The sequence below is a fragment of the Equus quagga genome, unplaced genomic scaffold (assembly GCF_021613505.1).
Source record: "Equus quagga isolate Etosha38 unplaced genomic scaffold, UCLA_HA_Equagga_1.0 153_RagTag, whole genome shotgun sequence".
Classification (NCBI taxonomy): Eukaryota; Metazoa; Chordata; class Mammalia; order Perissodactyla; family Equidae; genus Equus; species Equus quagga.
Genome location: NW_025796915.1, coordinates 2863110 through 2876381, shown reverse-complemented (window position 1 = coordinate 2876381; position 13272 = coordinate 2863110). Strand labels below are relative to the sequence as shown.

General features: G+C 44.3%; 1 protein-coding gene across 3 annotated transcripts in view; it reads left to right on the top strand.

Annotated features, from left to right (window-relative positions):
* Positions 1-13272, top strand: part of LOC124233089 (protein PML-like) — a 46709-nt gene that overhangs the window by 15447 nt on the left and 17990 nt on the right. For all 3 annotated transcript variants that reach the window (XM_046650190.1, XM_046650191.1, XM_046650192.1), the window contains exons 3-4: positions 7701-8281; positions 9791-9861. In XM_046650190.1, coding sequence (XP_046506146.1) covers positions 7701-8281; positions 9791-9861 — 652 coding nt within the window. The remainder of the gene's footprint in view (positions 1-7700; positions 8282-9790; positions 9862-13272) is intronic.

The following is a 13272-nucleotide window of genomic DNA, read 5'->3' as shown; positions in this document are numbered from 1 at the left end:
TAGCTACCAGCTGAGCTGCAGAAAAGGATTCTGCAAGTTACTTGTTTAGAGCTCGAGTGTATTTTCCCTTAGAATTAGATTATTAAAAGAAACTATGCAATTTAAACAATGTTAAATTTAATTTCCCTTCATTTTAACAGAAGAAAAAGATACTGAAGTAAAATTGGACTTGCTAAACTTCAAAGAAATAGTTCTTCATCCTAAAATATCTCCTTAAAGGTCTCTAAGATAAAGCAAAAAAATGACAAAGACATTAAGATGTTGGAGTCATTATAGTTTGTTTTTAATGAAACACTTCCATTTTAGACAATAGTAACTAGTCTCTGCTAAGAAAGATCAGGATGGTCTGCTCGCGTCTCTCTGGTCTTGGTCATATGTCACAATGGCTCTAATGCACAGCAGTGGTCCTTTTACTTCAACATCACTTTTCAGGAATTCTATATTTTTATTTGGCTCTTAATTGGAGGGATGTTGTCAATGAGCAGTTTTTTTTTCAAGAAGGACTTCTGTCCTGGAGTCTGTTGGTGTTGAGAATGTCTGTTGGTTGCTCATATACTTGAACGCCGTCTTGGCTGGGTACAAGCCTGGGGCCCTTCTTTGCTCAGAACCATGTAGACCCTGCTGTGTTGTCTACCAGCATCAATGTTCATGGGGCCAAATTTATTTGCCTTTTCTGTCTTGATGCCTAAAGATGTTTTTCATTCTTGAAGTTTATTAATTTAACTAAGCTGTCTTGGTGTTGAGCATTTTATATCAAATTATTCTGGAATCTGGCATGCCCCTTCAATCTAAAAATTTTTATTATTTCAATGAAATTTTCTTACGTTACTCTTCCTCCTCTTTCTTCCTCTTTCTTTTCCTTTTTAGTTTCCTCTTCTTGCTTTATTACCATTAGTATTACAATTTTTAATTTATTATTTTTAGGTTTTTCAGATTACTAATCTTAACAGTATTACAACAATTTGGGGGAAACTTATTTATTTAATGACTATTGAAGGAGTAATGAAGATCAGAACCACAGTATACATTCAAAGCTACATGAAATCATTTTATACACATTTTTATAGAAGTACTTGAGAATATCAAAATTGTTTGTGTCACATCAGGAGTTACTGCCTGTTTTCTGTGTCACCAGATTCTATTAACATTGAATGATTAACTTTAGTCATTGAATTTTGTAACAAATTCCTGCTTTGGCATATTTTACTATTTGGATTCGTTCTGCCAAAGCTGTTAGAGTTGGTGAGGTATTTTGAAATTGCCCTGTCTAAATAGAAGAGCTGCCTGTTTATTCCATATGTTTTTTAACTAATATAGTGTTAAGTTATTGTTACCTTAATCACCAAATAACATTTTTCTTATCCATGGCTTTAGTTACTCTCACTCATGGCTTTAATGAACTGGTTGTTTCATCCATCTCCTCTGCCATTTCATTTACTGAAATTAGATCAGATTTAAATAGCTTGATAATCACTGCACTTATCTATGTGATAAACTGTGTTCTATGGTCTTGCAACATTTACTGGCATGTAAATTCATATTGCATTAATGTTCATTAATATCCAGTACCGTATAATTATAGTACATTATTATAAAACTCAATGAATTTCCCCAAGTGATCAACTTTGCTCCAAAGATTGAATCTCTTTTATTAACATATAACTTATGTAATGCTTTAAAAATGTCTTGCACTTGCTACTTTTCCTGTTGCACTCTGAGTGGCACCCTTCTGTGTGTACATGTGCAGTTAACATCCTCTTTTCTTTCACAGCTCCAGAATGTCCAGTGTATACCTGGCACAGTGCAAGTCACTTCACATACACCAGCCCACCTTTGTCCTTGCAACGGTCTGTGAAAGAGGCATCCTTATCCCCATTTTATAGATGGGAAATTAAAACTCCAAGAGAGAAAGTAGTTTACTCATGGCCTCATAGCTAGGAATTGGAAGAGCTCAGATTCAGGCCCAAGTCTGCCCACCTCCAGAACCTATACAATTTCTGCTGTCAGGTGGTCTCTGGCATGGCAGTTTAGAGACAGGCAGCTTTAGGATGGGGAGATTGAGAACTCAGGACATGTGTCGGGGCTTCTATTAAAATATTAAAAAGGTCATCAGTTCACTGAATGCTCATAAAGGGATGAGCAAAGCAATACACCTCAGGAAAGAAGAGAAAGAGCTTTCTTGTAATTCCTAGATGGGATGTTTTTTGAGGGTTCCCCATTGCCTCCTATTTAAAGTGCAAACTCCTTTGCTTAGAATTGATTATGGAAACTTTTGGAAAATCTAAATAGGTGAAAAGGGGGAGGGAGAAAGAAAAAGAAGGTAACTATTATCAATATAGACTTTTTCCTTTCCTTCCTGCTCTCTCTCTCTTTTTTTTTTTGAAGATAGGCACCAGCTAACATCTGTTGCCAATCTTCTTTTTCTTTTTTCTTTTCTTCTTCTCCCCAAAGCCCCCCAGTACATAGTTGTATATTCTAGTTGTGAGTGCCTCTGGTTGTGGCATGTGGGACGCTGCCTCTATGTGGCCTGATGAGCGGTACCATGTCCGCGCCCAGGATCCGAACCAGTGAAGCCCTGGGCCGCCCAAGCGGAGCGTGCGAGCTTAACCTCTCGGCCATGGGGCCAGCCCCACTGCTATCTCTTTAATCATTCAAAACAAAATGAACAACACTTGGTGTTCCATAGTGAGCTTTTCTTAGAATAGGAGGTTGTGAATGTCTTTCCAAAAATGTATCGTTTTGAGTCTTCAGGCAGTCGCGTCTGTTGATAGTGTGATTTCTTCCATTTCTTCAGTGATTATAAGGTCTTTACTGTCATGAGAGTGAATAGTCGACTATAGCATCTTCATGGTGCTATTTTCCACATTTAACTCTGAGATCCTTCGGAAATGTATCCTGGTCTGTTGTACGAAGCAAAACTCTAACTTGTTTTTTTTACCCCCAGTAGCCAGTTTTCCTGATTCCAATTGTTGAAAACCCCTGTAATGTCCATTAGTTTGGGATGCGTTCCTTATTATATAAAATATTACATTCTTATAGATGCCACAGCCTATTTCAGGACAGTCGGGTCTGTTTGCTGATCTTTCTCTTGACTCTTAGGCTAACACCACACTTTTAATAATAGTAGTTCTATAACCTGTTATCTAGCAGAGAAAATCCCTTTCCTTACACTGATTTTTTGAAAATGTCAGCTATTTGATCTGTTTATTTCATCATGTGAAATTTAGAATCAGTTAAATTTCAAAATCTCATTCATAATTTGATTAAAATTGCTTTAAACCTTTATATTAACTCTAGGAGAATTAGTATTATAGTATTTAGTCTCTCCAGTTGGGGACCTTGATACACTTTTCTGTTTTTTAGATTTTCTCTATCTCTTAGTGGGTTTTTGTCCTTTTCTCCATATAAATCTTATGTATTTCTCGTTAGGATCATGTCTAGGTTTGTTTGGTTTTTGTTTGTTTTTAGCATGTTATTTTAAATTACTGTTGTGAATGGGGGCATGGAATTTTTTTTTCATATTTTCTTCATTAGGTTTGCTGGGATAGAATTAAGCTATTTCTCTCTCCCTCTCTCTCTCTCTCTTTTTTTTTTTTTTTGCTGAGGCAGATTTACCCTGAGCTAACATCTGTGCCAATATTTCTCTATTTTGTATGTAGGTTGCTGCCACAGTGTCACTGCCAACAAGTGATATAGGTCTGAACACCGAACCACCGAAGCAGAGTGCACCGAACTTAGCCACTAGGCCACGGGGCCGGCCCTAGCTATTTTCTTCTCTTAATTCTAGTGTAAATCCAGCCACTTTGCTGAGCAATTTCTTATTAATTCTGTGGTGTTTTAGCTTGTTCTTTTGAATATTCTAGGGGCAAATAACTGTAATTTTGCTTTCCAAGCTACACCTTTCTGTGTCTGTTAAGTCTGGCTTCTTGTCATGGGGCTCTTTGTGGGCAGGTACCCACCTCACCTCTGCCTCCCCTAAAGTGCTAAGCGCACAGTAGGTGCCCAATAAATGTTCCTTGAGTGAGAGTGAAGGAATCCTGAGCCCAGGAGCTCATTCCTGGTCCTGAGTGGCAGCCTTTTGATGGGTCACTCTGATTCAGGGTCTGCACCTCAGTCTTATCAGAAGACTGAGGGCTTTTAGACCAAGGTGGTCTGATTCAGTCCAACCAATTCACAGAGACCTGTTGCCACTTGTCCACCTCCGTCCAGAGGGGGAGTGGTTGCTGATTTTCCCTAGGGAGACCCCATTTGGGACAGAGGGGGCTTAGGAATAGGACCCAGCAGAGACTGTGGTCAACCCAGAAAGTCTTGCTCTCCCTCCAGTCAGACTACCCGCAGTGTACGCTTCCCAGGCATGGAGCATCCTCTCTATGGAGGGGAAGCTGGCTGCACACTCAGCCCGTCTCCCAGGGGTCCAAAGCAGGAAAACGACACCTGGGTCTAGCTCTCCTCCCCTTACTTCTACACCCTAGATAGTTACATTTATTAGAATTCTGTTCTTTGACTTAAGAAATAGGTAATACATTCACAGGGCTCAGACATGACAGCATCCTCAAAGTCATATAGGGAAGTGTCTCCCTCCACCTCTGTCCCGTCCCATCTCATAACTACTTATATTAAATTGTGTGTCCTTCTGTTCTCTATTCAAATACAGTCAAATATGTATATATCCTTACTTTTCTCCATTCTTACACAAAAGGTAGTATCCTATATGTACATTTCTGCACCTTGATTTTTTTACTTAAAATATACATCATAATAATACAAATATTGAACACTCATTATATCTAGTCACTATTCTAGACTTTTATACATATAAACTCATTTAATCCTCCTAATACTCCTGTTATTATCCTCATTTACCATGGAGATTTTTCCATATAAAGAGCTTGCTCAGGGTTTTGCAGCTGCATAGTATTCCATTGTATGGGTGCCTCATAATTTGTGTAACTCATTGCCGAGTGGTGGACACTTAAGTTGTTTCTGTTCTTTGCGATTACGGACTGTGTTGCATGTTCTTTTGTAAGTGTGGAGCTAGAGCTGCAGAATAGATACCTAGAAGGGGGATTGCTGGGTCAAAGGATAAATACATTTGTAATTTTGATGGATATTGCCAAATTGCCCTCTGTAGAATTATTAGTTCTTTTCATAATTGCTTAGCATTTCTCATTAATTGTGTCATTGGTGAGCACTAATATTTCTGTCAACTATAATAATCATAGTCTTCGTTAAGAATGTTTTTATATAGGACTTCCCTCATTTGATCCCCTACAGCTCTCCCATGTGAGGTGGGAACTATCCCTGTTTTGCAGATAAGAAAACTGAGGTGCAAAGAGGTTAAGTGACCCACCAAGGGCACAGAGCTGAGGTTGGATCCACATCTGCCCAGCTCTTTTCTCTGCTCCAGCTGCCACTTACCTCAGTCACTGGCCCTGCCTCTGGGTGATGGGTCTCTGTCACTTAGGTCAGATTTCCCAAGGCTAGAGGAGCTGAATGCTCATGACTGGTGGCAACCCCCATTCCCCTTTCCCACACTCTGGGCTCTCCAGGAAACCTCTGCTAGCCTGGAATGAGTCTCCTGTGTTTGATGAGGAGGATCAAGCCCTGGGACCTTACCTTGGGTGCCTTGGGAAGGTTGGGAGCCAGCAAAGCTGACAACTAGTACCTGCTGCCATGATTTGGCAATCAGGTTAGCCATTAGCTCTCTGTTGGCAGTTTCAGGACAAGGTTATCTCAGTCATTGAGCCAAAGTGGCCCCAGCTAAGATTCTTTCTCCTATGGGGTGACATTATTATCATTGCTGATGAGAGTAAATTACAGCAGTATTTCTGGGGAAGTAACTAAATATTTTTCCTGGTAATATTTGGAGAGGCAGCATTGTGGCGGTTAGAGCGCGGAGTCTGAGCCAGACTGCCTGGGTTTTTATATTAATTTCCTATTGCTACTCCAACAAATTACCACAAATTTCAGGCCTTAAAACAATACAAATTTATTATTGTGTAGCTCTGGAAGTCAGAAGTCTGGAATGGGTCTCACTGAGATGAAATCAAGGTGTCCACAGGGCTGTGTTCCTTCTGGAGGCTCTTGGAGAGAATCCATTTTCTTGCCTTTTCCAGCTTCTAGAGGCTTCCAGCAGTCCTTGGTTTGTGACCCCCTTCCATCTTCAAAGGCCACAGGACAGCATCACTCTGACCTCTGCTTCCATCATCACGTCTCCCTTCTCCCACCCTCCTCCTCTTTTCTTCATAAGGACTCTTGTCTTATTGGGTCCACTTGGATAATCCAGGATAATCTCCCCATCTCAAGATCCTTAGTTTAATCATACCTGTAAAGTCCTTTTGCCATGTATGGTAACATATTCACAAGTTCTGGGAATTAGTACCTGGATGGAGGCCATTATTCTGCCTACTACAGTTTGCATCTGGACTTTACCACTTACTAATTGTGTGACCTTGGACAAGTGATCGTACCCCTTGTTCAGTTTCCCCGTCCTTAAAATGGAGATGCTAATAGTTCCTACTCCGTAGGATTATTAGGAAGATTAAATGACTTCATGTTTTTCAAAGGCTTATAATAGTGTCTGACACATAGTAATTGCTATGGAAGTGTCTGCTAGCTAAAATATATTAAATAAATAAAAATATTAAAAATATTCACACTCTTTGATCTAGCAATCCTATTATTTGTAATCTATTTCATAGAAACAAAAGCATCCATGCATTAGGCTACATAAAGCATTGTCCATATTAGCAAAAAAAAAAAAAAAGAATCACCAAATCACTGGAATGTCCATTAACGGGAGAATGAATGAATCTGTTGTGGTCCATCTGGAATATAATGGAGCTATTAAAGAGAATGTATTAGATCTCTACTTACAGACCTAGAGAAAGTTAAATTGGAGGAGGAAGTTACAAACTAATGGTATGGCATGATCTCTTTTTTTTTTTTTTTTAAGATTTTTTTCCTTTTTCTCCCCAAAGCCCCCTGGTAACTAGTTGTATATTCTTTGTTGTGGGTCCTTCTAGTTGTGGCATGTGGGACACTGCCTCAGCGTGCTTGATGAGCAGTGCCATGTCCGCGCCCAGGATTCGAACCAATGAAACACTGGACCACTTACAGTGGAGCTCGGGAACTTAACCACTCGGCCACGGGGCCACCCCCTGTTGTAGACGTTTGAGCCAGTTATTTAACCTCTGAATGTATCAGTTTATCTGTGAAATGAAGATAACAATAATTCTCCCCTAACAGGCTCTAGTGAGGATTAAATGGTATAAAATAGATCAAGTTCTTAGACTCCTGCCAGCAGCTGCATAGTTTGGATATTATTTCTGTTAAGGTGGTTTGAGTGGAGAGAGGTGTGGAAGGATGCACCCAGGATGCTTGCCTGGATAGCTTGGAGGTGGGCAAAGGAAATTCAGAACTGGTGGGAAGAGATGATTAACTTTCTTTTTATATATCTTTACAGTGTTTCAGATAGAAGCCAGCTATTGTTACTTTGATAACTTTTTTATAGTCTAATGTTTTATTGGTAGTTTGGGTACTATTACCATAACCACAGACGCTGAATTGGGAAAGGCACGAAACTATAAACATATCATAATTCAAAGTTTTGTAACTTTTGAAGAGGAATTTAATAACAAAAATTTCAAGGGAAAAAAAGCAAGATAGCCGTAAATCACGCCGGCCTTGTGTGTCCACAGCATCTACTGCCGAGGCTGCTCCAAGCCGCTGTGCTGCTCGTGCGCGCTGCTAGATAGCGGCCACAGCGAGCTCAAGTGCGACATCACCTTGGAGATCCAGCAGCGGCAGGAGGAGCTGGACGCCATGACCCAGGCGCTGCAGGAGCAGGACCGCGCGTTTGGTACGGCGCAGGCGCAGATGCGCTCGGCCGTCAGCCAGCTGGGCCGCGTGCGCGCCGACACCGAGGAGCTGATCCGCGCGCGTGTGCGCCAGGTCGTAGCCCACGTGCGGGAGCAGGAGCGCGAGCTGTTGGAGGGGGTGAACGCGCGGTACCAGCGCGACTACGAAGAGATAGCGGGTCAGCTGAGCCGCTTGGACGCTGTGCTGCAGCGCATCCGCATGGGCGGCGCGCTGGTGCAGAGGATGAAGCGCTATGCCTCGGACCAAGAGGTGCTGGACATGCATGGCTTCCTGCGCGAGGCGCTCTCCCGCCTGCGCCAGGAGGAGCCCCAGAGCCTGCAAGCCGTGGTGCGCACCGATCGCTTCGACGAATTCAAGGTGCGCCTGCAGGACCTCGTCTCTTGCATCACCCAGGGGACAGGTAAGCACCCGAGACACCCTCATGGCTGGCCTGTTTACCTTTAAGGACTTGTGCCTTGCTGCTGCCCCCTGGGGAAGGCAGGACAGAAAAGATCATTTCCATGTGACAGAAAAGGAAAGCGTGGAGTTTTTATTAAGTTTCTTGAGTTTGATCACATCGTAGGTTCCAGGGCACAGGATAAGGGGGAGAGGATGCCCTGACATGGGGCTGCAGCCCCCCATAGGGGTCACGTTTTACTAATTTACAAGATCCTATGGATTAGCTGTGATTTTATGACCCTGGGGTAGTCAAGAAACTATAAAGCTGAGAGCCCGTGTCATTTTAGCTCCGGAGGGACCAACCACTTCAGGAAGTTCTCTTAAGCCACCTGTGTCCAGCAACAGAGAAGTCAGCTGGAACATGAGGTTGGGGTGGAAGGGGGCTGAGAAAACCCCCTGGGGTGGTTAGGTGCTTGCCGAAAACCAGGCTATGGCTCAGTGAAGGAGATCATTTGGCTCCAGGATAGCTTGCCATCTGGACCAGCAGCCAACCTTTGTGGGTCCTGTCTGGTATTGGGAAGTGGGGAGACAGCAGACCAGTTCCTGGCCTTGAGTTGTCCAGTCCAGCTGGAGACAAGATGGGGCACATCAGTAGCTGGAGAAGGAGACAGTGCTTGACTCTGCAGTCCAAATCTGGGAGTAGTAGCAGCTCTGTTTGTATGAGCTGGGGGTGTCAGGGAGCTTTCAAGAGACGTGGGGAGGGGAGTGCAGAAGAGGGCCCGCAAGGGGAGGAGGCTTTAATGGCTTTTTAGCAAAATCTCTAGGCTGGAATCTGAGCTCTGAACAGCTGGTGTGAGGATGCCCTTACTGGGAAAGGGGAGGGAGGCTACAGAATCTGAAGGCACCTGGACAGGTGCTAGGGATGGAGAGCTTGCCCACTCCTACCCTTGGAGCTAATGGATGTGACCTCATAGAAGTATACATAATCCTAGAATGGACATGGACTTGTGCCTCCGCCACCTAGGTATTGTATATTACCCCATATACAGGAAATGGCCCCACAGATTTTAAACAGCTTGTTTTGGGTTTTGTAAACTGGCAGTGGCAGAGAAGGGAGTTATTTTATTCTGAAGCATGAGAGATTTAGACTTAATAAAAACAGGAAGAGTATCTCGGAGTTCTCACTGTATGCAGAGAATTCAGTGAGCAATAACGCCTTTAGGATTGTCCACACTTGCCTTGGTGGTGGCCCAGAGATGAAGAGAAATGTATTTGGGGTTTGAAGCCAAAGGCAAGTGCTCTCTGATTCCACCCCACTCTCCTTCTCGCTGGGTTCATGCCCATTGCAGTTTGGGAGCTTTTCTTCCAACTGCCAGCCCCTCCATGGAACTACCCCAGTGCTGTGAGAGGCCCTGGAGAATGGGTCTCCTGGAAAAGCAACAGGAACGTTCCCTCTGTCACTGTCCCAAGCCAGGATGCCTCTTGCCAGGGTTGGCCCTGAACTGCCTGTGACCTTTTCTGTGTTCTCCAGATGCAGCTCCACCCAGGAGAGCCAGCCCAGAGGCTCCTAGCACTCCCACAGACGCTTCTGACGTTGACCTGGTGAGATGGGTTTGAGGTCTGAAGGGGAGGCAGTACAATCCAGCAGGCCAGCAGGTTGGAAGTTCCCTGTGTCAGGAAGTAAACTGAGTCTTGCTGTCCCTGTGTCTGTAGGCAACAGAGGAAGGAGAGCCCCTGAGAGAGGGACAGCAAGTGGCTGGACTGGAGCTGTCAGTGGGAGGGAGGAAGGGAAGGATTGGCTGGCTGACTCAGAGCTCCTACATGCCAAGGTAGCTCTTGATGGGTTCAGGGGGGTGAGACCAGGGGAGTACAGGAAGTGAATGAGGTGATCACTGGTAGGTGGCCCTGATGGATGTGGCAGATGATCTGTCCCCTCCCTCTACTCCACCCCAGATATGTGAGCCTTTTCCTGGGTCAACATGTGGACCTTCCTCTCCTTTTCCCCCACTCGTGGTTCTTGGAGAGGAATGGAGAATGGGGCCAGGAGTCAGACCTTGATCCCAGCAGCCTGGCTTCCATCAGTGTGTATCCATCGGGGTCAGCATATATCCAAGAACCATAGTTGTTCAGGGTTGGAAGGTGCCCGTACCCCCTCTAATGTTGGCATTCTCTCTGCAGTGCCCCTGACCTATACCTGTCCAGCTTTCATGCTGTATGGGAGAAAGAAACACTCCTGCATCCTCTGGGTTCTTCTGGCTGGTCTTACAATTAAATTGACATGAGACAGAATAACAGGAGAAAACCAAACAAAGTTTAATAGTATATATACATAGGAGAAACCCAGGAGAACCGAGTAACTTGCCAAAGTGGCCAAAGCCCCCACCGTTACTACCATCTTCAGCTAAAGACAAAGGAGGATGTTGGGGCTAGTGGTTTGGGGCTTCAGAGAGGAGGAAGGCAATTCATAGGGAGATGGGAAAGCAAATGTTTGGTAAACTAATGTTTGCTGGGCCATCTATACACAATGAGAGAGAACTGATAAAATGAGCTTTGCTAGGTGCTTTCCTGTCTGCCACACCTAGAGTTATCATGGTGATGGCTCCTTCCTAGAACAGGCCTTCTAATCTTAAATTCTTTAGGCAGTTAGGGGGAAGCTCAAAGTTTCTTTCCAGTTTTTTGTTCTTAAAAATAAGCCAAAGAGACACATTCTGGGTGGCAAATTCTGATGCCCCACAATGCACACACCTCCAGGAACAGGAAGCTCGCTCATTCTTGATGCACTCACTCCTGCCTCTACTGCCCTGGGTGGAAATGTGGTGGCATCCCTTTAACTTGCCCTCTTGGGTGGTTGCATGCTTGGCTCCTCTTGGCCGGGATAACTTCCCTCTATTCCCTATTGCACCAAGTGTCTGGTCTCCTCCCCATCCTTGTCATCCAGGTTTGCATGTGCTTGCCTGTCAGGCATCTGGGCCCAGGACTGACCAGTCCTCCATGGAAAGCAGGTCTTCTGGTGTGGGTGGTCGGGGCAATAAGCCTTTGTAGCTTTGTCATGGCATGGCCCATAGGAGGGAGAGATTGCTGCAGGCTGAGGCAATCAGGAGAGGCTTCCTGAGGAAAGCAGGACTTAGGATCTGAGAGTTTCAGAGCTAGGATAGGAAGAGAGCATGGAGTCCAACCCGCCTCTTTTACAGAGAATGAAGCTAAGGCCCAGAGAGAGGGTGTGACTTAACCCAAGGCTACACAGCGAGCTAGGGGCAAGACTAAGAAGCCAACTCCTAACTGTCTTAGGTACTGCAGTCCCATATACACAGCTTCAAAAGTTAAAGGACATTTTATTTTATTTTCTGGATAGATAACACAATCACATGGTCAAAATAAAAATGTAGAAAAGTGATAAATAATGTCTCACTCTGTGTCCCCCATCTGTCCAGTTCTTCATCAATTTCTTACATATCCTTCCAGAATTTCTTTATGTAATTACAAGCAAATATGATTATAAACATTTGTTTTCCTTTCCTTTTTTTTTGCACAAAGGTAGCATAATCCCATATACATAGTACTGTGCCGGGGCTTTTCACTCAATGAGATATTCTGAAATTCTTACCTGTCAGTAGGCAGGAAGCTTCCTGAGGCCTTTTTGCATCTGCACTGTGATCCACTGAATGGATTTGGCATACTTTATTTAGCGAGTTCCCTGTTGGGGCATATTTAGGTTGTTTTGGTATTACAGCAATGCTAGAATGACTAATGTCCCCAAATAAATCACATGAGTAAGAGTGAAAAGTGCCTTGGATCACAGCTCTCGGCTTTCTTCCAAGTGCCAGTTGCTGGTTAATGAACAGCAAGAGGGCCCCTGCAGTCTTGTGGATGGTTGAGGCGTTTTGCCAGGTCTTTGTCTTGATGTGACTTTGTTACCGATTGAACTGTCTCCCCATACTGGTGGAGGGGAGAAACTAGAGTAAGACTCTTGCCCTTCTTCTTGTAGTTCTTCCTCTGTTCCGTGTCGCAACTTTGAAACAAGACGTAAGCTGAGCATTCAATAGCACAAGCTTTATTCAATAGCCAAAGAATTGGAGAAGTGGAGCAAAGGTCTAGGTGATGAAAGGGAGGAATCGTCATAGTTATTCCGGGAAAGAGGCGGGATGTTCTGGGGAGCAACGGTGCCACCTCTTTTCTTTCCTCATTTGGTTATAGCCTGCCATTGCGTGGCGGTTGTAAACTGTCGTGGTGTCGGTGGGTATGTTCTGTAGTATAGTAATGTATCACAGTAAGCGTCTGGTGAGCTGCGAGGTCTGTCAGGTCAAGTCAGACTGCCTTGTTGCCTTCAGCCGGTTTTGACTGGTTTTGTTCAGCCATCTTCTTCCTCTGTGGTTTCCTGCAAGCTAAAGACAACAGTTAGGCTTGTTCTGAGCAGGGTTGTGGTTAATGTCATATGGGGCAGGGGCCGGGTAACAACTTCCCGCTTTCAGCTGCAAAGCAGTTTGAACTGGAGCATCAGAAGAATACTCTGTCCAGAGCTTTTTGCTTTCACTTTGGTAATAGGCTGGGGGTGCGTGGCGGGAGGGTGGAGCTGGGTGAAGGAAGTGGTAACAGCTGAGTGCAAAGGGCAAGTGTGGCAGCTCAGGTGAGCCAGGCGAGGTCAGCTCGCACTGTCCCAGGAGGAAGTCAGGTCCGTCAACTGTGCCAGGAGAAAGACAACTCTTGGACCTGTGTGCCTACCTTAGGAGGCAGGAGCTGGGCTCTGGTGCCAGCACGCATCCCTCTTGAAATGCTGGTTTACTTTCCTTGCAACTGTGTGCCTAGGAAATGAGAAACACACCAACAGGCTTAACCAGGAATGCTTGGTGGGGGGTGGCTCAGGCATTTTCCCTCCTCTGTTTCTCATAGGCACCTTTTGTAATGACATTACAATACTTTAAATGAAAAAATAAACATTTTTAACATTATAAAACAGCTATAAATCAGTCATGGCGATTTTCTTTTGTTTACTGAGCCCTCCTGAGTGTCTCCTGC